General features: G+C 37.0%; 1 protein-coding gene and 1 long non-coding RNA gene across 2 annotated transcripts in view; both read left to right on the forward strand.

The window, feature by feature from the left end:
• The window catches only part of LOC123001448 (uncharacterized), a 118,275-nt gene extending 104,933 nt beyond the window's left edge, over window positions 1-13,342 (forward strand). The window contains exon 3 of the long non-coding RNA XR_006410357.3: window positions 9,282-13,342. This is a non-coding gene — a long non-coding RNA (uncharacterized LOC123001448). The remainder of the gene's footprint in view (window positions 1-9,281) is intronic.
• A 397-nt stretch (window positions 13,343-13,739) lies between these two features.
• The window catches only part of AHR (aryl hydrocarbon receptor), a 46,471-nt gene continuing 34,501 nt past the window's right edge, over window positions 13,740-25,709 (forward strand). The window contains exons 1-2 of the mRNA XM_026506964.4: window positions 13,740-14,494; window positions 25,518-25,705. Of these exons, the coding sequence (XP_026362749.2) occupies window positions 14,430-14,494; window positions 25,518-25,705 (253 nt within the window). The 5' untranslated portion in view covers window positions 13,740-14,429. The remainder of the gene's footprint in view (window positions 14,495-25,517; window positions 25,706-25,709) is intronic.

The raw sequence follows: 25,709 nt of genomic DNA on the forward strand, positions 1-25,709 counted from the left end.
TTTTAAAATGGCAAATTTTATGGTATGTTAATTTTCTTTTTTTTTTTTTAAAGCACCCTGTTTCTTAGGGTTGTTGTAAGATTAAGTAAAAGAAAGTGTATAAAATGCACAGGGCCTATATGTGATAATACTAATTTTCATTTTTTTTTTTAAAAAGGACTGAATGGAAAAGATAGATGTTATTCCGTTTTGGGAATTGAAAATTTACATAAATAATATGCAATTTATGTAAACTATAGGGAAAGTAAATGCAAGTGTGTTAAAACTTTATCAAAATACTTCTTACAGTTTATATATCAAAAGGAAGACAATGGGGGCACCTGGGTGGCTCAGTCGTTAAGTGTCTGCCTCTGACCCAGGGGGTGATCCCAGGGTCCAGTGGGCTCCCTGCTCCACTGGGAGCCTGCTTCTTCCTCTCCCACTCCCCCTGCTTGTGTTCTCTTGCTGGCTGTCTCTCTCTCTCTGTCAAATACATAAATAAAATCTTAAAAAAAAAAAAAAAAGGAAGACAATGGATCACTTTGCCACATTCTCCGGACTAGTGCAGTTTGTGCTAAAGTGAATGCACCAAGCTGTTTGTGCTTCTCATAAGTATCACCCCAATAACAAGGACAAGTCATTGGCCTCGGGATGGACACAGCACCCCATCCAACAACTGAGTAAACCAATTACTGAATAGCCATTGTAATTAATATTTTGGTGTTACCTAAATTTCTATACAATAGATATTTTTAAAAATCCAATCCAATCACAATTATGTCAGAGTTTTATATAACCATCAACAGAACCACCATTTGGAGGCAAAAATTTTTAAATTCTTAGAATTAAATTATGTCAGCCTATAATCTTTACTTGGGTGTAATATGTAGTGGTGAGCATTTAATTTTAACCAGTAGCATTGCACATTGCGGAAGTCACCTCACGTCATAAGAAGTGTATGCAACTAATTGTTTATGGTTCTATCTTCTTGCAAGTTGTGCATACTGCACTAAATGTTTAATGTGTCCTTGACCTAAAAATAATGCAATATTCATTTTGTTTTGATGACCAGTTGACTTCATGCAAAAATAGATAAATAACCTAGCTAAGTACAGCGGTTTAGGGAATTCTTGCTCCCTAGGTTGTGGGGTCTCTAAAGAACTTCTCTCTCAAGAATGTCATTTCAAAGAACATTCTCTAAATTCACCAAAGTTTAATGGCAAAGAAACAGAATAAGTGATATTCAATTTATTAGGCCATACTTTGGAAGTGAATGCCAAACATTAAAATTCAGAGACGAACTCAGTCATGAAATGATTCACCGTTTTAAGTGAATTAAAAATGAAAAACAAAAAACAAACAAACAAAAACAAGCACATACAATTTCCTGAAACAATTTGTTTCTTTGGGGTTTCAAGTTGAGCTTCGGTTATCCTGTGACAGGCAGTCCACAGCATTGGGAAAAGAAAGGAAAAAAAGGAAGGGAGAGAGAAAAAGAAGGCGGTAATAGGAAGGAGAGAGAGAGAGGAAAGAGAGAAGTGAGAGGGATGAAAGAAAAAAGAAAAATAGAAGAACTAAGAAAAAGAAAGAAAAATCATGGGATGAAAAACTAAAAGAAAGAAACCGAGGCTTTGCCTAAAACAAAACAAAACAAAACAAAACGATAAAACAGCATCACAGTGTGACTGTTATTTTCCAAACTAATGGTTAATGTCTGTGCAGTTTTCTAGGATATAATAAAACTTAGAAGAAATGACTGTAATCTCACTAAGATTGAATGCATCATGTCGTATAGATGTGTCATAGGCTAAATGTATAGTACGTAGCTTCTTTATTCTCTAAATGACTTACTTTTCTAAAACTCAACAAAGCCAATTAAGTTTCATGATTCATGAAACTATAGTAGACGTTGGAATAAGTGTTTTCTTTCTTTCTTCTTTTTTTTTTTTGGTGGGAATTCAAAATGGAATAACTATGGTTTAGAGGGTCCTGTTAGTTCCCCACCCAAATTCCCCAGCTGCTGCCCCCAGCCGCACCCATCCCCCAGACGCTCTGAGTGTTGGCTGAGAGGCTGACCGTTTCCCCTTTTCCCGTAACATTTCCCTCTGCTCTATGGAAGTCACTGCATTCTGCATCCAGGGGGTTATCCTTCCTTCTCTCTTTCTTAACACAAGCCAGACCTCTTGCCTCAAGGTAGGACCAACTCTGGATGCAATTCATGCCCCAGAATTGCCCACAGGACCAAGCTAACGCTGGGCTCCAGGTGTTTCACGTGCCTACTTAGCTGCTTCTCCTACCCTATCCTTCTTGCCACATTCCCTTCTCCTGAGAACACTCCCTCTGTAAAAGCTCCTTAGAAATGTGACCTGAAACAGAAGGGAAAGAATTTTCCCTTGCAAACATGTAAGAATAATAATTGCTTATGAAATATTATTTTAAAAATGAAGTATTCTCAGCATGTTCCTTTGGTTTGAGGTAATTTTATTAAGTTTTAAGAAATGAGCTAGAATCCTATGAAATCTGAATCAGAACTAAATATACCAGCAGAAAAATTTCATTAAGTAATTTTTCCTATATCTTCAAACTTCACATGCCAAGCAAGAATTTCTTTCTTTCTCAGCCTTTAGACCTTGGCCCGGGTTTCCCCTGTCTGCCTCAAGCCCTGCGTGCTGGGGTAATGGCTACTCTGCAGGGCTTAGCTTGTCATTTCAGATGCCCGAGGTTAGATGTCATCTTTTTACGGGCTTTCAGATTACATCGTACTTACCATAATCTTCAAACTCATCACACTCCGTGGTGACTTTCTGTTCACTCTGCTCACCCTGCATGCCCAGGACATTTTCTGAAAGCAAGGCAAGGACCGTGTCTTATTCTTTATGCTATCCCCATTGCTCAGCGCATTGCAGATACTTGAATATTTGTTGAATGAATGCATCCTTTATAACTATTGAATGAATATTATACTGTACAATTAATGAAATCATCTGGCTTAAGCATATAAACTAGCTCATAGATCATCTTGAATTACAAGTAATGTACCAAACTTGTTACTGACATCTGAAAATAAGAGACACTGTAGCAGAGAAAACTTGTGAGTGACTAAACCAAGATAAAAAAAAAAAAAGAATGTAATTTTTAGGATATTTAACGTCAACAAAATGTCCAGGGTAGGGGTGCCTGGGTGGCTCAGTTGGTTAACCATCGGACTCTTGGTTTCAGCTCAGGTCATGATCTCACAGTCGTGGGATCTAGCCCCGTGTCAGGATCCACACTAAGCGCAGAGTCTGCTTCAAATTCTCTCTCCCTCTGCCCCTCTTCTGCTCGCTCTCTCTAAAATAAATAAATAAAATCTTAAAAAATAACATCCAGGCTATGTTATATTAAGTATATAAATTCAGCTCAGTTAATACATACTGATTAAACACTTAACATTTCGCCAGCACATTCTTCAATTACGCGGGAAATATGGCTTATTAACAACAAAAATCATAAATAAGAAAAATATAAGTTAATGTGAAGAACACATGGCACGAGCCAGTAATTTATGAAATTAATGGATTCAGTTTGTGTTAGTGGAGAGTAGGTTTTCCAGCTAAACATGCTGCTGAAGAGAGAAGTATAAATTTGTCATATTCAGGAAATCATAAGAAAATTGGTCTGATTGAAGTGGAGGGCATATGTTAGGGAATTGGAGCGTACAATTAGATAAGAAAGTAAAGTTAGTGAGGTTTCTTAGGATGGCTATTTAAAATTGATTTGATGGAAAAGAAGAAATTACAGGTTATTGAGAAGGGAAATGGAGTATGTATTCAGAACAAACTATTTTCAGAACAAAGTTCACGGTAGTATTTAAGATAAAATGGGGATTTCTTAGATAAATCTAAAACTTAGGAGCTAATTAAGGGTAAAATTAGGAACTAATTATTATTACTTTATTCCTTGAGAAAATATGAGAACACAGAGCAAAATTTTTTCAAATCTCAAAATCTTCACAGACTTGGAGTTATGTCTCTCAGTACATTTCCACTTATGGAATTAGCCTAAGTGCTTCTAATTATTACCATCAGAAAAATATAACATTAACAGGAAAATACAAAATTGAAGTGAAAAGTATTGATTTCAGTTATTAGAAAGGCATCATTCAAACTCAGGGACATTCTTAGGAACTAGAGATTTATAATATCTAGCTATCTATTAAATATGCAATTGCTTTTTTCTGTGTTATTTGCCAAACAGGACCAACACTTCACTAAATGTGTTTAGACCAATATTATCTGAGTAAAATTAATGACAGGAAAATACCATGAGATAATTTTAACAGCTGTTGGTCATATCATGTCCACCCATCTTTCAAAAAAGAGGAAATGGTATTGAATATACTTCGGTGGCACAGTTTGGTCTTCTCAACCACGCACATGGTATGAATGAAATTTGCTTACGTGCGTATCAACTAGGGTTCAGTGCAGGAAACACTATAAGGCCCAGGAACGTTAAGTAGACGGAAATTTAATGGAGGGAATTAAAAGCTTACAAAATAGGGGCGCCTGGGTGGCACAGCGGTTAAGCGTCTGCCTTCGGCTCAGGGCGTGATCCCGGCGTTATGGGATCGAGCCCCACATCAGGCTCTTCCGCTATGAGCCTGCTTCTTCCTCTCCCACTCCCCCTGCTTGTGTTCCCTCTCTCGCTGGCTGTCTCTATCTCTGTCGAATAAATAAATAAAATCTTTAAAAAAAATAAAAAATAAAAAAAATAAAAGCTTACAAAATAATTGGAAAGGCTAGATATAGAGACTGTAGGCTGGGCATCCAGGAAGTTTCCAGAACACTGCAGAATTGACCTATTAGGGGAACTACTATTCCTTCTTTAGTCAGAAAGGTGAAGAATCCAGATGTCACCTCAGAATTTATTGAGTTCAGAAACAACCAGTAAGGAATCAAAGAGACCACCACCGCGGCCACCACAACAGCCTCTTGAATCCCACAAAATAAGAACTTGGATGCTGGAACCTATCATACAAAAATCGTGCCTTCACCATCTCGCTTACTGGCAGAAAACAAAGCAAGCAGCGGGAAGATGACCTTCACTTGACTTCTGCCTTCCAAATCTCAACAAGTGCGTCTAATTGGCTGAACCTAATTTGCATTTGCAACTTCAATTGCACGGGAATCTGGGGACTCTGAAGTTGAGAAATGCACACTAAAAAGTGGAGGATAGTTGCCAGTTGGCCACACCCACAATACTGCGATTCAAAGACTTAAGAAATTTCTCATCCAAGGTCACAGAACTAGCGAGTGTTAGAGCAACAAACTTGAATGCAAAGATTTTGGCGACTTGCCCAGTGCTCTTTCCACTACATCAGTCTACAGCACTGATTACTCTCTGAAGACATTTGCCAAAGGAGACATATTTTCAAATCTGGTGCTAATTATATTTTTCACTGAAGCATTAATTCAGGCATCTGTGAATATTGTTACCTTTTAGTCTTATGTCAAATCTCGTTCTTCTTCCAAACTCAGACTTAATCTTATTTTACAGTACTTACAGTTAAACCAACACTGCAAGGGTTTAATACCTTTGAGTATTTTTCTCAGCAGGCTTGCCGCTTAATCCATTTAATGTCAGAACAACACAAACCTTCTTATTAAAATGGGGGAAAGCACATTATTAGAGACTACATTAGTGGCTTTCTTTCTGCGGGATAAGACTAGCCAGTATGGCAATATTTGTGCCTACCTTTATTTTAATTTGTGTTTTCTGCTAACCACATAAGAAAACCATTTAAAAAGAAAAGATTTGGGATGTCAAATCTTCTTGAATTTTAATCATACATAAAAACAGAAGAATGAAAATCCTCTTAAAGAAATCTTCCTAAGTTTGTACTTCAATATTAAAATTAAAAATAGAGAACATGTAAATATTTTATTTATAATGCATCAGTAATATCTCATTATCAATTAAATCATAACTTTCATTCCAAATGCTTTTTAAAGGAACTCTGGGAATGTATTTTTATTTGCACATTTAATGATCTAAGTACAGAAATTCCTTACCTATACATTAAAAGAACATAAATTACTATATATGTCTGTTTAGACCTAACAATACTATGTTAAAATGAAAAGAAGGTGTTAAATTCATGTTACTACATAAAAAATTCAGTTCTTGCGAATTTAACGTGTAACTCTGACATATTCAACAATAACTAAAAAGTCAAAGTTTGCATTTTATATCTTGCATCTACTTTCTGTGTACAGTGAAGGCACTTTAGCAGGATTCAGATTACTGTTTTTACTAATATAGGTATGTGTTGACTTTACTTTTTTGGTGATGGTGGTGGTGGTGGTGATTTGCTTCAAAGAATCGTGTGAAAAGTTGGCAGAAATCTGAGTGCTCATGAAATCTTAGTTTAAGTCATATGGAAAAACACAATATCCAATAAATTAAATACTTGAAAATCCTGGTTTATGAAGATAAGGATTGTTTACATTATAAAATAATCTAGTTGGCATTTCTTTAAATACTAATGAATTCCAAAATAATTATTTTATATCCGTGCTCTTTTTTAGAAACACCTTTGCTTTATGTGATTCTTTTAGATAATCAGAAAGGATTCAACCCAAAGCAGGGACTGAAAGAATTTAAGAGATTTGTTCAAAATTGGGAATGAACTGAATCCTTCCAATCCGTTTCTATCAGGATTCCTTGCCTCTGTAAAGGCATATGGGAAGTCGATCTATGTTCAGGCAGGAAAGAAACTCAACTAAAGTTTAAAGTTTTACAAGGGAAATTCTTCCACCCTGCCTTAGGAGGGAAGGGTGGAGAACCTGGGGTTATACAGGACACTCCACCCTTAGCTACATCCCCTTGATTAATTATGTAACCAGATCTCCTTTATCATTATCAACTTACATTCAGGTAATGGCAGATTTTTACTGTGCTTGGTACAGGGTTTGACTAAAAAGGGTCCTAAGACCCTTGCTTATCATACTTGTTCTGCTAGCATTAATGTGAAAAGATTTAGCTTGGTGTACAAGTTAACATTTTCCCCCAAAGATTTGTTAAAAACCTATTATATTAACATGTAAGCCTTACAGATATAAATCCTGACTATTGAGGCATTATAAAGTCTTATATAATTTAGGGAGTATATGCAAGAAAATGGATAAAGAAAAAATTTCAAATTTATAGCATGAAAACAAGTAAAAAAGTATTTGTAAGGTATTAGAAATATAGAATAGAGTAAACTAGGATTAGAATAGAAATGAAACTCTTAGCATTTTAGTATGTATAACTGACGAATACAGTCAAATGAATGATTTGTAGTTAGCACAAACCAGCTAAATTCTTGAAATGCACAACTAATAACATATATTCCTCAGCCCTCAGATGCTACAAAATGGTGATTTTAGGCTTCTATGTTTGTTCTCACACTGAAGTGCAGAAATTGCATGTGAGGTTTTTTTTTCACTTATCTTCCATCTGTTTCCTGGAATATCAAGGGTTAGAGCAAGATCTAAAGCTTTATCTTAGCAAGAGCTGGGTGATTAATATATCAGTCCTGGCTTCATCTTTCACTGAAACAGTTATTAGTCTTCAAATAATTATTTTGTTTCTGAATTCTAAACTTGAGGGTAAAAGGTTATTTGTTCTTTTTCTTACTTTTTCTTTCATTGTGAAAATCTTCAATATATGGAAAAGTTGAAAGAATAATACAACAAATACCTATATACCCGTCACGGTTGTATATGTGAAAGTATAAATATGCATATCTGTGTATATGTGTGTGTGTGTGTGTATGTGTGTGTGTGTAATTTTTTTTCTAGACCATTCTTGGATAAGTTATAGACACCAGGATATTTCACACTTAAATGTTATAGCATGCATTTCCTGAGAATAAGGATCTTCTCCTACATAACCACAATACAACTATTATCCCTAAAAATCTTGATGCCTACGCCACAACCTACATCATGAAATCAAAATCTTGGTAAAGAAACCCTAGACATTAGTATTTTTTAAAGCTTCCAGATGATTAATTACAATGTACGACAAAAGTTGAGAACCACTGTCTACAGATGAGTAAATCCAAGTTGAACATTTTCAAGAAAGAAAACACTGTTTTTTATTTTTAATATGCATAAGAATGTGCCAGTCTTTAAAGTTCAGCAGGCCTAAATTACAGATTTTAGATCAGAATGGCACAATAATTTACATTTTCTTAAGTTTTCCTTAGCATGTTTAATATAATTTTTAAAATATCTCTTTAATATAAATGATTGATCTTCATTTTAATTTCTGCTATATGATCATTTAAAATGTATAAAATATGTATCATTATAGAAATCCCAAATATATTTATCTGTAAAGTTAAATGGCTTAAAACAAAAAATATTTATATATTTGCATTATTTAATAAATGTTTCATAAATCAGACATGAATCTTAGCATGTGAAACATAAAACTTCTTCATAACCTATCCTGTAATCAAATTTCCCATTTATTAAGTTCCAACAAGCAAAAGTCAAAATCTAAATGGAATGCATGTTAAAAATAAATAAATGGAATATATGTCAATGTTTTAAGAATGTTCTTGCATGTGCTAAAACTCTTAATGTTTCTTATGATAAAACATCCCTAAGTAAAGAAAAATAGTTTTGACTCATAACAAATTATTCCTACATTTTATTGTAGTTTTCTTGTTAGTGTCAAGATTAGCATTGGCCCAAAATGTATTTCAAAAAATTTTCAACACTTGTTAATTGCTTTCTGTTTTTGGTTTCTGCCTATGACATTGTTGTGGCATATCCAAGCAAGGAAAGCAGGCATTAAGCATTTAGAAGTAGCCATTAGATATTTACGTCTGCTCTTTAGCGTTAGAGTCAAAACAAGTGATGTATAAACTTGATTATTTTTAAGAAATGAATCAAACCAGTTCACATTTGATAAATTAAATATTTTTTATTGGAACAGAAGTCATAAAACTTGCATTCTAGGCTATGATAAGCAGGCCATAACTTTATCTCTCTGGGCCTGAGGTTTCTCCTCTGTTAAATGATGGGTTTAGCTATGTTACAGATTCCCAGACTTTCCCAGCTCATGTTGTGTCAGTAATTTCTTCACAATATCATAGGGTAAAAAAAAAAAATGCCTTACAATCCCATTTATTAAGTAGTTAGGTCCAAACTTGTTATGTACGTCTGTCCTAACCACTTAGTAGCTATTTAAAAAATAATGCACCTATATTTTTTAAAATATTTATTTCATTCTTAATGAGATGTGCACATCTATTGGGCACTTTACAGATTCTCAAACCTTGGAATTGGATTGGAAACCACTACCCTCATTTCCTATTCCAGAGTCATTTTCTCGAGGTCCTTGTGTTTTATAATTACAACGTACAAAAACCCAGCATCGCAAAGATACTATGTCAATGACAGGAAGAAGTACAATTTCATGTTGAAGTTCTGAACTACAGGTAACTAGTCGTTTGCATGGTGTCCAACTGATGTCATTTTGTTGGTGAAATGAAATGAATACATGTACTGTGACAGAATAGGGTTCACGTTCACTTTAGTTATTTTCCTTTATTCTAAAACAGCTGCAATTTATAATAGCATTCCTAAAACTTAGTTCTTTTTCTCATAATACTTAGCAGGAAAAAAGGAACCCATAGAGCTCTAGCTGCATCTGACACCTCAGAGAGTAATTTCACATAAACTAAATAAAAGGCTAACATTGCTTTAGATAAGGCAGTAAAATATTCATAAACTCTTATAGGCAAATTATTTGTTATAAGAAAGAAATCATGTTATTACATAAAAATTGCTCATAGAAAAATTTAAAATCTGACTGATGGCCACAAACCACACTTTAAGAATTATGTTCAACAGTGGTCATGTTAGAAGTAGAAAGTGATAGTTTCTAGAAAATGGCAACTCTTTTTTTTTAATGGAATTATACTACAAAGATGGATTTCTTTGACATACTAAGCAAAAATTTTCAAGAAAGTGAATGGTGTTACTTAAGTGAAATAAATTCTGAAAATTTATGATCTATCATACAAAGATCAGTTACTAAACTAAGACTGTAATATAGGACAACATCATAGGATTTCTGGATAATGAAAATAGTCCTGAAGTCACACAGAAAATTAGGGTATGGAAGTAGGACAAAATAAGATAGAGAATGATTGTACCAAACAACTAACAACTTTAAAAAGGGTAGATATTTTATAAAAACAATTAATATTGGTTCATGGGATTTAGTACATTTCATATATCTCTTTTCTAAAAGGAGTTTTAAGCTACACAATAAATATATTAAATTTCAATATACATTTTTTACCCTTGAAGTTCTTATCCCAGGCGGAAAATATTTGTTTACACATTATACATTTTAGGTAGAATGGTGATGGACAGGAATACAGAGATAAAGAAATAGAAGAGAAGGTAAGATAGAGACAGCGAAGTCCCCTGCATGCACTGTCGTCTTCGGGAACTTGTTCCCTCCTTTGCCTTAAACTGAAAGCTAACTGTCCCTGAGGTTATCATCTCCCAAATGGTGCCTAATTATTTTCACTCATCATACATCCAGGATATAGGGTCCATGTCCGCTAGTTCCCTGTTACCACTTTCCAGATTACTTTTACTTCCTAGACTTGTAAAATTAAAACAAAAACCATCAACCACAAAACACACCTGGTTTCTTTGTAGATCCTGCTAGAATACCCACCTTATCACATCTCCTTAGTCTTCCTGATCAAAAATTACCAGCCTACTACATCTCACTCTCTGTCTTCCTTTCCCCCAGTTTCTGTGGAGTAGTGCTGCTCAAACTTTATGTACACTTGAATTACCTGAAATATCTTGTTAAATTCAGATTCTGACTCAGTAAGGACAGCCAGACAGGCTGCCTTTCTTATAACTCCCTAATAAGCTGTGGGCCAGTATGAAGAGTAAAGCACTAGAGGAGCTATTTCTGCTATTACCTAATCTACTGTATACTCCTAATTCCCCTGTTCTGCTGTGGCACTCATTCCTTCCTGCCTTTACTATTTTTAATATCTATTGTTCCTTCACTGCTCCTTGTCTTTCTTACACAACTCAGTCTCGCTCCTCTCTCTCTCAACTGCTTGTGTATCACCCATTAACACACACACACACACACACACACACACACACACCAATTTAACCCTTTAGTCCCCTCCTACCTACCAGCCTAGGTCTCTCCCTTTCACAGCCAAACTTTAAAAAAAAGGAAAAAAAAAAAAAGAATTGTCTGTGTTTGCTTATGCCATTTCTTCATCGCGAATCCAATTCTGCGTCCACCAATATAATGTTCACTGCTGACATAATGTTCACTAACGTCTCCAATGACTCCATGTTGAGAAGCCAACAGACATTTTCAGTTCTCATCTTATGTGAACCTATCAACAGCATTCAATACTGTGAACCACTCCTGACATTTGCTCTCCATGATATGATGATCTGTTTATTTTTCTGTTACCATTCTAGTGATTCTTTTTCAATTGTTTTTTTTTAGGTCCATCAACTTCTATTTAGCTATATTGAAATTCTTTGTGGCCTAGTCCTTCTTTCCTAGAATGTATTTGTATCCTAAAACCCCCATGCTCTGTCAACTAAATGCAAATGACTTCTAAAGTTGTATCTCCAGCTTATATGACTTGAGTTACAAACTTGTATATTCTATATCCTATCTGACATCTTCCCTTAGATATCTCAAAGGTACCTCAAACCTAAGAGATCCACGCTAAATTAATAATTTCCCCAAAATACATGCCACATCACATAGCCAGATACATAGTCCAGAAAACTGTTATTGATTTTTTGACACATCCTCTTCCCTCACTGTCATATGTCCACTCTATCCTCCAAGATCTCCCAAGTAGCTATGGAATCTTTTCAATTTTCTTCAGCTCCACCATCATTTCCACCCTAGTATCAATAATTGTCGTCTCCGGGGTAGTCTGTAGCAAATGGTTTCCTAAGGAGTATTACTTCCATCCACTCCATTCTGCTCCTCCTTCTTTAATCTGTTCTACACCCTATAGATATGATGGTATTTTTTAAACACAAATTTCACCATTGATGTCCTGAGCTTGTTTCAGTACCTCATACCTGCCAAGCTCCTTCCCACTAAAGGGATGTTTTACTGGCTTGGAATGCTCTTCCCCTCTTTTCTCCTAGGTAATCCTGTCTCTCCTTCAGACCTCAACTCAATTACCATTTTTTGAGAAAGCCTATCTTTGCTTTAATGACCACGTCAAATTTACCTAACAGATTACAATATTACAATATTCCTTGACACCGTGATACATTTCTATTTTTGTTCACCATTATTTCCCCAGTACTAGCACAATTCCTGACACATAGGTGTTACCCTCAAAATATCTCTTGATGAATTAATGTATGGAGAGGATAATATCAGTTTAAGAATCCCAAATAGTATGCCATTTGAGTTGGGCTCTCTATCTCTGTAATTATTGAAGAGTAAGATGGAGGGAGATGAGTTAGGGATATTGCAAAGAATAAAATGTAATCGCATTTGCTGTAATAATTAGAAGTGGAAGGGGAGTTGAAGATGTTTCATAGGTGATCTGGAGAATGGTAAAGCCAACGATAAAGCAGTTTCAGCTAAACAATAAGTTCAGTTTATTGATGCACTGAATTTGAGGTTACAAATTCACCAGATGGAAATGGCTTGAAGACATATCAAATTGTAGGAACGGATATGGTGAGAGATATCATCTAGACATCTTAGTCTGGATGCCCTTCTGTTCCTGACAAGCAAACATATTTGTCTGTCTGTATTCACTATCCTGGTTATCAGCATAGAAAGAATCAGAAATCTTAGAGACATTTGAGATCGATGTCTTCTATTTCCTTAACCCTTTCTATCATCATCTATTTGCTCTTTCTTCTCTCTGTCCTACTGCCGCTTCCCTAGACTTTCACCTGGACTATTTGAACAACTCTTGTATTACTCCCCCTGCATCCAGGCTTGCTCTCCTGTAATCCAGTTTGCACTTTCCTCCCAGAGTGACTTTTCCGAAACAGCACACTGTCACTTTCCTGCTGAATATCTTTAAAGGGCTTCCATTGACTACAGGATAAAATCTAGACCCTTCATCAAGACTTTGTGATTTGATTCTAGAATTCCTGAACTTCACTTCCAGCTCCTCTCTGCAATCATACCAGACCAATTATTATCTCCAAATGCTCCGTGATTTCTTTCCTCCATGCTTCCTTTCCATCCCACTGAAATCTGACTATAGAGTAACGAAGTTATTGTGGCTGGAGAAAAGATATTATATTGTCTAGTATGGAGACAAAAAAAAAAAAAAAAAAAAGGCCAAGGAAACTCTTAGCCTTCAGGTTCAACTCATATGCGGCCTCCAGAATGAAGTCTTCCCCTCTAGGAAAATATTTAGAGTCCCATTGGTTATCTGCCAGCTCTCTGTAATTCTTAGCCAAAAGTTAGCTGAGTCACTCTTACATAGGTGAAGTTAAGCTCACTATTTGGCATGTCTGTCCTTGAGCTACTCTAGCTACAAAGAGTTTGGCTACTACGTAATCTGTTGTCACACCTCTTTTCTGGACTGGAAATGTTTCCACAGAATCCTCCCCTTGACCTCAAGAAGATGGCTACTGGAAGGGGGGGGCGCGTCGTTACGTCTTCCGTCATCACGCGCAGGGAGGGTGGGGCCCTCAAGGGAAAGTAATGGAGGGGCGGGACCAAGTAGGACTGGGCGGGGCTACGGTATACTGGGCGGAGCCGGAGAGGGGTCGGGGGCGCTTCTGCTATTCAGCCGGTGTGTGCCGCGGCGAGAGGCTTCACAGGGAGAGTCCGTTCGACGCTCGGTCCCGAGAACGTGACCAGGACCACTGTCTCAGACCAGAGGCAGCCGCGTAGCCGAGCGGAAGCTGGTGGCACCGGAGTGCGGCCGGAGTCCGAGTTCTGCAGGCGGGAAGCACCCGGGATAGGGGAAGCCCCAGGAGCAGCGCGGCGGCGCCTCCCTTACCCAAGGGGCCACGGCGACGGTCACGGGGCGCGGCGCCACAGCGCGCGACCCAGGCCAGGATTCCAAACAGGCGGCCCAGGCTCCTCCTCCACTCGGGCCGCCTCACCTGCGGACAGCGCTGCGCCGCCTTCGCGGGTATAGACGGCACCTGCGCCGCTTCGCTCACTGGTCTCCGCCCCTCGCACCTTAGCTCCAGGCCCGGGCAGCGCACCCGGACGCGCGGGGCTGCTGGAGCCCCAGCTCGGGGCGCGCGGCGTCTTTGCCACCGCCCGGGAAGGACGCAGGTGGAGCGGGCGTGACTTCGTGGAAGCCGTCGCCGGCCGCTGCAGTCCTCCTGGTCGCTGCCGGGTCCCGGGCACCGGGCAGTCTGAGCCCGCTCCCGGGGAGGAGCCGCCGCCGGCTGGGCACCATGAACAGTAGCAGCGCCCACATCACCTACGCCAGTCGCAAGCGGCGGAAGCCGGTGCAGAAAACGTGAGTGTCCGGAGCGCGTCCCCTGCGCGGGTGCGGGAGGTGGCCCTACCTCGCCCCCAAATCCTCGCTGTCCAGAGATTAGGTTCATTCCCGACACGGTCTGTGGAATCGAGATTTGGAGGCCAGTGAAGAGACCCAGGCCTTGGATTTTTTCTTTTTAGTTATTGCATTTAAAAAATTGTAGCCGCCCCGCGCCCCGTCCCCGGCGCACACGCACCGTCTCGCACCCCCATCCTTCTGCACCTGTGTTCTCTTTTCTGTGGTCTTAATTTGTTGACAGGTCTAGCCTGCCCTGTGGGACTGGTGATTAGTTAACAGAAAACCGCCTTGAAATCCCCTTCCACTTTTAATATCCTCATGGGTTAGGTTAAAGGACGGTTATTATTCTCATTCCTTGGTAGGGCCAGATGTTTTAAAGAGCTGAACACGTGCGGTCTGCAAGAAAGGCTCTGAGTTCCTGTGAAGATATTTTTTGGTCCCTGCAGCCGGCTTTCTGCTGCGCTCCTGTTTACTTATTTGGCAGTAATTTTGTAGCGCTCAGCGTGATCATATCGATAAAATACATAGAGGTGGTAGCGGGGATGAGTGAATGTAGTGGACAGGATACAATGGGGGATTTGTATGTTCAGCCACCCTTTTGGGGAACTTTCTTACGCTTTTGAGGTGGTTTTAGGGTCTGTGAGTTGAAAGATTTGGAGCTGGAATTATTGAAACAGACGTTTGGATCCTTAGCATCTTTCCTTAATTACCTTTTCCCCCTACTTCAAAGTTTTGTCAATTCTAATAGAGTGATTAGAAACTTAGATATTTTGTTTGTTTTGGTGAGATATTTCTGTAAGATGGTAAATACTTTAAAACAATGGTTCAGAAAAAAAAATCTGTGCTTGACACAGATTGCTGTGAGTTGGCCCTATTCATGTGTTTATTACTAATGATTTTTGAGTAACATTTTTCAGATTTTCATAAACCATTTTAAGAACACAGACATTTACTCAGCACAAATAAGAAGTGTACATTTTGCTTAAAACTCAATTTAGGTCATTAATCCAGATCGGAAAAATAACAGTTTAAAGTTTGGGTTTGGAACCAGTAACTGGATTTTTCATTATTTTCATTATGTTTCATTATTCTGGAGTTTTAATTTCCTTTTAGAATTTCAGTTATGGTAGGTCTTCAGATTTAGAGTTGGCATTAACAGAGGATATTAACCTATAAATACACTGATTAAAATTTGGAAGTCCTATCCTGCAGTGTAGCTGACATTAGGAATACTGCCTAGTCAGCAGTTTTCTGTCTTGGCAATTCTGTGGCATGCGTTTTGTGGAGTGGTTTCTTGTATAAAAATGTCTTTGCCTAACTTAACCTTGTCCTTGATGGTTATTTAAAATTGAGAGGTATCCCAAATGCCTGTTCTGTGTATTTATTAATACAGTAGTACACTTAGCATAATATGAAAAAGAGATATCAGGGGTTTTATGGGTATGGTTAGAAAACTTGAACATCTCGCTGATGAATTTTAAGGTTTTAATCATTGTTGTAACAAAAGATCTAGATGACTTTTTTAAAAAAAATCAGAAGCCTTAGTATTGTATTCATTATAAAGTTTAACAACTTTGGCTTTAATTAACATTTTATTAAAGATCTTCCCTTTAAATGTATTACATTTTTTATTTATATAAGATGTGCCTTTCATTATTTTATCTTAGCATTTTAATATTCTTCCTAAAACTTTTTAACATATTTGTATTTAATAATCTTTCATAATACAGTATAAAGCATTTTCCACAGTCACCTTCATTTCTTTTAGTTAGTATAGGTGTTTATCAGATCTTTGTTGAGCACCATGCATTGCTTCTAGTCATATGAATACCTTAAAATGTCACTACATTGCTCCCTAAGAAAAGCCTGGTACTGGCATTTACAGAATCACGTGAAATTGATTATAAATTTTTTCCTGAATGAAAAATGGTTTACTTCATAATGCAGTTAATCATAGTTCATTTTAGGAATGTGGCCATTAAACCTAGCATTAATTTTAATATGAATTTTTAGTTACTAGTTTTTAACCAATGAGGTCTAAAATATGCCAGCATTGTCAGAAAAATACATCCAGTCTGAGCTGAAAATGCTATTGAGATCTATTTAATTTTAATCCCTTAAGTGAGAGTCATTTTATTTAAAGAAAAAAAATGTTCTATCGTAATTATAGAACTGTTACTAAGACAGTCATTTTAATATACAGTTCCATAAAATTTTGGAGTCAAGTAGGTGATAACTTTAACCTGAAGCTCTTCCAGTCCATCTTCAATTGAATTTATTAAACAATATAAACTCCCCCTAGTGGCAAGTCTAACATTAAAAATTATCTCATTGTAGGAAATACAACTTAAATGTGTTAAATTTAATGCCACTGAAAGTATCTTGTACATAGTAGATGCTCAGTAAATGTTTCCTTTCTTTTTGGAGTAATTAAGTTAGGAAATTAAAGTATCCGAACCAACCTTGCGCCAGACCCATGTTCCTAAAGGAATTTTCAAAAGATACCCTTAGCAATGGATTCTTTTGTAACTTTCCTTAAAGTGTTGCTCTATATGTAATAACCCTGCTTTGAAGACATTTTTTTTTTTTACTTAAACTTTGTTCCTGTTTGATTTCTTTGGAGATGAAAGTATTTTCATTTGCTTTCTTTGCTTAGTTAATATGCTTAATTTGTCTCATGAAGATAGGTGAAAAGCACACTATTGAATTAAACAGAATCTTTTTTTCCCTAATGATAATAACTTTGTATATATTTTTATAGCTTTAAAAATTTTTTTTACTACAGAGAAAGTTTTAGTGGTACTTCAATTTACTGTATTTCTAGAAAGTTATTACTGATTGTTGGTAAATAATAAGTGTTGAGTAAATAATATGTACACTTAAAAATGACAATCACAGTAGTGGTGGTCAGACTAGCCATCGTGCAATGTCAGAACTGGTAATAACTTCTCAGTTTTACATGATCCTGTTTCCTTTATTGACATACTAATAATGTTATGTAATATAAAAGAGTGGTCTTTCTTGCTATATTAGCTAAATTGCTGTCCTATTTAAGTCCAGTGAACTTCATTTATGTAATACTTAGAATAAAATTATGTATTGTTTTACTAAAAGTGTTTTATATAAATGTACTATGATACCATTCTAAATAACTTTTAAAAATAAAAGGACAAGTCTTTTGAATTACATAATTATTGCTTCACCATCATTTTTCTTTCAGATAGTTTAACTTTGTACATAGTGACTGTAGAGACTCTTACATATTGGGACTATGAAATGAGTAAGTGTTCAGTTAGCATTCATGAAAAATAAATAGCAAAAAGAGGATAAAGTGAGAAATAAATTGAAAGAGTATTGGTCTAAACTAAAGGATGAGGTCTAGTTTCCTTGCTTTTGTAGATCTGAGCAAGTGATTAACCAATAAAGCAGGATAGTCAACACCTACGCTGTCAGTTTCACAACTAAAATTAACAGAACAAAAGCTTTTTATAAACTGTAAAGGTTGTTAATGATATAAATGAAACAGAAACATGAAGTCTATTCTTTAAATAATTTTAGCTTACATTATCGCAGAACAATCAGTTCTCCTGTAAGAGGCAGCATATGATTATGTTCTCAGTTATGGTTAGGAAAATGTGCTACTCCGCTGACAGACAAACTTACATAGTACGTGCTTAGCATTGTATATAATTAGGACAATTACTTAGAAGTAAATACCATGCAAATCTCTAACCATAGTACCTTTCTACTTCCATGCTTCTTTTAAAATGGATTTTTTTGCACAGTGGTTTAATTCTCAAAAAGCTACTGTTTGTTAGTACTTACGGTGATATTTGTGGGCACAGTGTTTTATATGCCTCATTTTATTTTATTTGTGTAATGGTAGTATGAAAGGTATTATTGCTTGTTTTGTAGCTGGAGATCTGAGGTTCAGATTTAGCACTGTCAGGTAGTAAATGAAAAACCTGAGTTTGAATATCAGATTTCAGGTCTGATGGCTCACAATATTGCTCAGGTGAGTAAGTTCAGTGATATATATGGCGCACCTGTATATTAGGGATTTCCTGAATGTCCACTGTTTCTCCTTAAGTGATGAGTGTTCTGAAATAAATGATATACCATTTCCCAGACTTGTGTTTAACTCCACATTTGCATTCATGCTCTTTCCTCTTAGTCTTTTCCTACAATCTTCTTGATGTACTATCTCCTTCCCTTCCTTTAAAATACTGTTTTCAATGGCTGCATAATATTCCATAATGTGAATATTCCATGATTTATTTAACTGTTTTTCTTTTGGGGGTAAATTCTGCTATTTCCAACCTTTTAATACTTTATCTAGTATTTCAGGGAATACCCTTGAGATACATGACTTTCTATGCAAATCTTAATTGTTTCCTTAGGAAAAATTCCTGTATGTGGAATTTGGAAGTTCAAAGGTATGTATGTATACTTTCAAGGTGAAGCCAGATATTATGCTCTGAAACATAGTGTCAAATTCCTCTACAGAGAATTTATTCCTATTGGTAGTACGTGAGAGTGCCTGCGTCCTTGCATTTTTGCTTTATAATGTGAATTGCTAATTTCATAGGCAAAAAAAAAAGAGGGGTAGGTAATTGAACATAAATGTTGGGATTCTGAGTCTATGTATGCGTATGTTGTAGTCCTAGTAGTAGTAATAGTGTATCTGCAGATTTTTCTGCTTGAGGTATCCTTTACATATTTTTTTGCTTTGTCTTATATTTTTCAATTTTTTGTTGGCTTTTTCCCCCTTTTTTTGATTGAATTTTTTTGGGGAAAGTATTCCTATTAAATAACACATGCACAGTTAAGAAAGTCAATAATATGTGTATAATGCTTTCTTCTTTTTAGCATATTAGGTATTATCTGTTGATGTTTTATTATGATAGTTATTAGTGTTCTTTCATCTCTCCTTTACCCTCACCTTTTTTCACCCTCCCGATATTTATCACTGTTTTAGATTAAATACACTTCTGGTGTTTCATTATTTTTTAACTGTAAGTGTTGTTTACTGCTGAGCTAAGTGATATGCTATGATTACATTTTCCTTCCTCCTGTTCTATGTTATCATCGATTTTGTTTCTATTTTTCATCTTATTATTACCTGGCTTTAGCTCTCTCTTCGGTTTATTGGAGACAGACTGTTACTGTCTCTTGTTTTCCTTGTCTGGCATGACTTCCTTGAAGAGAAGGGTCTTTGTAGAGAGTTATGTGCTCTGCGGTCATGAAACCGGAAGTGACTTACCTGTCTTTTCAGGTCTGATTTACATGTCACATCTTCATGAAACCTGCCCCTGTTATTCTACCTGCTCCTACTTTCCTCAACTCTTGGGCATCACTTTTATGGCAACTGGATTATTGTATGATACGTTGTGTTTGATTTTGCCTTGTTCTAATGCACCTCCACCTGGTAAAAAAAAACAAAAACGTTAAGTTCTTGAAGTTAGGTCAGTCTTTTTTTTTTTTTTATAATGATTTTTTATTATATTATGGTAGTCAGTCTTTTATTTGTCCTCGGAGCAACAAGAGCTTCCTGGTATCATGCACACAGGTATTTGAGCATTATTTACTAACTTAACAATTGACCGCCACTTAAACTTTTCATTTTAGTGATTTTGGCATGATAGATACATTTTATGTAGGTTCCAAGGGAAATACTTCAAAAAAAAAGTAATATAAGAAGAGATAAGGGTAGGGGCGCCTGGGTGGCGCAGTCGTTAAGCGTCTGCCTTCGGCTCAGGACGTGATCCTGGTGTTTCGGGATCGAGCCCCACATCGGGCTCCTCTGCTGGGAGCCTGCTTCTTCCTCTCCCACTCCCCCTGCTTGTGTTCTCTCTCTCTCGCTGGCTGTCTCTCTGTCACATAAATAAATAAAATCTTTAAAAAAAAAGAGAGAGATAAGGGTAAAGGGGAATATTTTTAATAACTTTTTTCAGGATTTTGGAAGTAACCATGATTTCTAAGGCATGTTTCATGTTCTGGTTTTCACCTTTCAAGTCCTAGAGACTATAAACTATTTGTGCCTTATTGCCTCTCCCTTAGTAGAGCAAAAAGAGGGAGAAGAAAGTACTTATCACAGCTATAGAGTGACAGCAAGAGAGTGAATGAAGAATCCCCTCTCATTAAAAGTAGCTTCCAGCTAGAATTCTTCCAAGTGTTTATAGATGTTTTCCGCCTCATCTAGGGAAGTAAAATATTCACCTGTATCCAGCCTGACAATGAAATCTGACTTCATTTGTGTTACAGATCACCTCTCCAACACCATATTAATCATATAATTTGTGACTTTACACATTCAACATTTACATTCAGAGAGAAATAAGTACAAACTGAAGCCATGGGGTGGAAATGATGAATGAATAGCTTGAGTATAGTCAGAGATTTATGGAAGAATATTTCAATGTCCTAGCTGTTGGCTTGAGTGAAGAGTGGTACCATATCACATGGAGAGAAGGGGGTGCCTAGGTTCTGGGAAATATGAATGGGAGAACATTCAGGTACAAGCACTGGAAGTAAAGATAATTTTTTAGTAAGTGGAATGAAACGTTCGGCAGTAGATGAAATCACTGAGAGGAAAACGCTGCTAGAGCAGACTCAGTACTGCAACAGACAATCTCTGTTAGAAAATGTTGCTTTAATCTCATAGGATTACTGAAACTGTATCTTTGCATGTCATTTGAGGTTTTATGGTAAATGTCCTATAAAAACAAACATTTATAGTTAAGGTAATTTTTATGACTAAACTGGGTTAAAATTTTAATTTTGCTGTCAACACTGGGCACAAGTGACGCCTGTAAGACATTCTACACTGGGATAAGAAAAGGCTTTAAAGATAGCGCCCAGACTGCCATTGGACATGCTGTCGGGCTAGGGAACAGCAGCACGTGTAGCAGGCAGGGCTTCCAAAACAGCAGCACGGCAGGCAGGCAGCTGGAGTCTTGATTTCACAACAATTTTGATTTGCAGGTTGGGACAGGGATTCTGAGGTAAGGTTAAAACAAAATAATAAATTGCTCCTTTGCTTCCTCAACATCAGTGGTCTCTCTATTTCAAGAGCTATCTTCACTTCAAATCTCCCAAATCTAATCTTCCAGGGATGTTTGTTTATATTTCAACTGTGGCTTTTCATTTAAATAGATGGTTGGCAGTATATTTTGGCATAGATTTAAAGGCAATAGAAAAGTAAAAGTACTAGGATAACCCAGGTCAAGTGTCATTGATGTAAGTGTACTCTCTTTATTATGTGCATCTTGAAAATGTATAGATAAGGTGAAATATTTTCACAAAATAGTTCTGAATATTTTTTACAAAATCAGTGAAAAAGCTGTCATGTCTGTTCCTGCAGCTTTAACCACAGCGGATTTGAAATGCCATGCTGAGTGGATACTTCTCAGCTCTGACCTTACTTAATTTTTTCTGTGCATTTGATTTTGTTCTGTAACCTTTAAAATATTCTGCCCTGGTTCTTTTCCTGTCTTCTTATAATTCCTCCTCTGTTGTCTTTGCCTCTGACTCTTCCTCAGCCTTATACCTAAATTTGGTATCATCCAGGTCTGTCCTCAAGTGTCTTTCTCTTTGTTTGGTGTACCATCCATTAGGAAATAGAGTTGTTACCTCAAGCTACAACTTTCAGCCCTTAGCAACCTCTCCCTCCCTCAGTGTTTTCCTCTTCCATCCTTCCTGTGTCCCATCAGCAAACATTTGAGTCTTGGTATATAACAAACTTTGTGACAGGCACAAGGTGCTGTGTTGAAACATCTCGTGCCAGGCCTTACTATGCGTACTATTACTGACTTTGGTCAGGCTCTGATAACTTTTTTCCTGGACACTTCCAGAAAAACTTCAGCAAACATTAATTGAAAGTCCACTCTATGTCAAGTACTATGCTGAGCAACAGAGATACAAAAATGATCCAAGTTACAAAGTAATAAGAGCAACAAACGAGTGTATGTAATACCGGTTATGTAACTTACGAAATTTGATCTCATGCTAAATTTTCCATGATGTGCATGGTAACACATGAGAGCTGTGGGCAGTGTGACATTGTGCAAATAAATGGTTTGATCTCGCTCAGGGCTGAGTATTGCTGGCAGCCAGCACAAGATAGGCAGCAGCAATACTGAGGAGTATCTTGAGGACTCTTTCCTACCGTGATTTTTACTTCTCTGGGTCCTGTCAGTTTGTCTTGCCCCAATGTTTGTGTTACTGTCTTCTCCCCGGTGTTTTATAATCATTGCTGGAAAGCTTCCAAGAGTGCAAGATTTCAGTTTCAACTTATTGGAAATGCTTTCTGCACACACTTAATGGAATGGTGTGGAAGACATTTGCATACGATGCGTAAGGTACAGGGGTAGTACAGGAGGAGTCGCGTGAGTAGGGCAGGGAGGACTTCACACAAGTGGTCTAATGAGCGGGGCTTTGCAGCTGATGCCGCAGAGCAGGAGGATTCTGGAGAGTGACATGTATGAAAGCACCAGAGTGTATATTGGTAACAAAGTAATTTCTTCCCTCTGGACCATAATGGACTGGGAAGCGTTTGGTTGGAGGAATGAGGCCAGAGGAACAGTGAGGAGGCCATGAAAGATCCAGAAGCGTTTGGCTTGCTAGGCTAAGGAACGCGGACGGAGCAGAGCCACCGAGAGGTTTGAATCAGAGGAGTGACACGGATTTGTAGTTCAGAGAGGAGCGCTAGCTTCAGTGAGAGCTGCCCTATGCCTTTCGTCCTCTCCCTAGCCAGAGTCGGCTTAGTAGAACACAAGACGGTCCTGTAAGTCCCAGCGGCAAGCTAGGATGACTCCCAGGTCCCGAAGTCTAACTTTATACCGTTTCTCTGGGGAAATGGACTGTTTCCTCAATCTTAAACACTTTTCATCAGACACCCGCATGGCTCGCTCTTTGGTCGTATTTCTGTCTGCAGGGGCAACATAACATCGGAGACCCTTCCTGGCTGTCAAAACCAGCATGATGGCCACTCCTTAGCACCTTATCTTGCCTTATTTTTCTTCTGAATACTTACCAGCCCCCAAAGTCTTATGTTTATTCATTCATTTATCTATTTTTGTGTCTTGCCACTGAAATGTAAGCTGCATGAGAACAGGAACTTTAGTCTGTATTGTTCACTGCTCATCTTCTGTGATTGGCCCATGGTAGGCGGTCACTGTCACAAGAATGTGGCCTAACCTGCTTCCCCCTTCTCCTCTCTCTTGCTCTCTGGGCTTCAGGCTCCACACAGGAGATTTACCGCCTCCTCCTGAAATCCCCTTCGTCTTTAAAGGCCCATCTCAGATACCACCTTGTCTATAAAAGTCTTTCTTCAGAAGAAACCTTTGCTCACGTATTTAGCTCTTATAACACTTCTTGAATATGTAGGAGAAGAATGTTTCCCTAGACTGCTCAGGACATGATAAGTGCAAGTAAATATTTGTATTAACAAGTGATTAATCAGTGGAGAATTATTGAATGAGGAAGGCATGCATTACAGGTAAAATTTGAAATTCATTTGATTAATTGAAGAAGTTTAAGATAACTTGAATTTGATTATAAATGCAGCATGATTAGGGGAAAAGAGCTAGAGAAACAGTCACCAATTTCTGTTAAGTATGCAATTATACAGTCTGGAAAAAGTACCTGATTTATTTTGTATATATGCCATATGCTTTACCAATTTATTAACTCTTATTTTTGTAGAAATAACATGAACTGTAGTAAAAATAGAAGTAGACAAGTTCTAGAAATTACTTGTTAGGGACAATATAAAAACATTTAAATTTTATATAGACTTGTTAATTTTTTATATGAAGTATTAGTTCTCCACATATAACATTGAAAAGAAAGTATCTAGAAATATTTCGATTAAATCAAATTAATAGCTCTATACTCAAGCCAGTCTCTACTTTTAAGATACTATAATTTGAATTGTCGAAAATGTCTTTGCCTTCTCAATAAAACTGGGGGAAAAAGTCTTTGTTCTAAGAACACTCTGCATAAGTTTGAATTTTTCTGGCAAATGGAAAGGTGCAGGCATGATCTACTTTATAATGTCTTCTCTATATTTCAGTATGGGTGTCTGATGATCTGTGAATTCACTTTAAGTAATGGATTTCTGCTGTGAAATCCTGGCTAAGGCCTTTGTGTGAAGTTATCCAGTTTCTCATTTCTAAACCCAAGTTCTACCCCTAACCATAAATATCTTTTCTTTCATATGAAAATCATGCTAAATGTTGGGGTTTCATTGAATTTTCTAATTGAGACATTAACTGTGAAAGCTAATAAGTAGAATTATGGACCAGTCCTAAAAGCAAAATTTACTGGTGATCACAGTTAACCTCTGATGTTTGTCAATCAACAAGTATAAATAACCCAAGTCAATTTTTTTAATATCGGAGGGCCCAATTAGATGCCTGGACAACCAACTGGAGGTACCAGTAGGGCTTTGAATACCTGTCGCTGACAGGATGAAAGTGTTAAATAGAGGAAGCTGGGGGTGATAAAGATAAGCTTTTTATTTAGGGTAGCTCTTACCTATCTACATCATAAATGATTCCAAGATGCTTCTTGTAGAAGATAGCAAAGGAAGCATAATTTTCACCTAATTTATTGCAGATTTCTTTTTTTTTTTCTTTCCCTAAAAATGTCTGGGGTTGAAGAAAAACCCACTAGGATTTGTTATTGGGAATCATGATACTACAAGTCTATGAAGTCAAGGAGGTATGAGGTACATAAGATGTACTCAGCATTTTCTTAAGTTGGGCCCATAAGCTTTTAATACAACATTATGAAGAATTTTACCCACTCCCTTGTTTTTCTTAATTAAGATATGAAAGAAGCATTTTGAAGGGATTTATGTTAACTTGAAGTGATTTTAGGTGTTTGTTTTATCTGAGAAATATTTGAGGAGCTATAATGCAGTAGAAGTTTTTGCTTTATGTATTTTAAAGTATTTTGTGGTATTTTGTTTGTTTTTCAGTGTCAAGCCGATCCCAGCTGAAGGAATCAAGTCAAATCCTTCCAAGCGACATAGAGACCGACTTAATACAGAGTTGGACCGTTTGGCTAGTCTGCTGCCTTTTCCACAAGATGTTATTAATAAGCTGGACAAACTTTCAGTTCTTAGGCTCAGTGTCAGTTACCTAAGAGCCAAGAGCTTCTTTGATGGTAA

Source organism: Ursus arctos, unplaced genomic scaffold (genome assembly GCF_023065955.2).
Source record: "Ursus arctos isolate Adak ecotype North America unplaced genomic scaffold, UrsArc2.0 scaffold_3, whole genome shotgun sequence".
NCBI classification, from domain to species: domain Eukaryota; kingdom Metazoa; phylum Chordata; class Mammalia; order Carnivora; family Ursidae; genus Ursus; species Ursus arctos.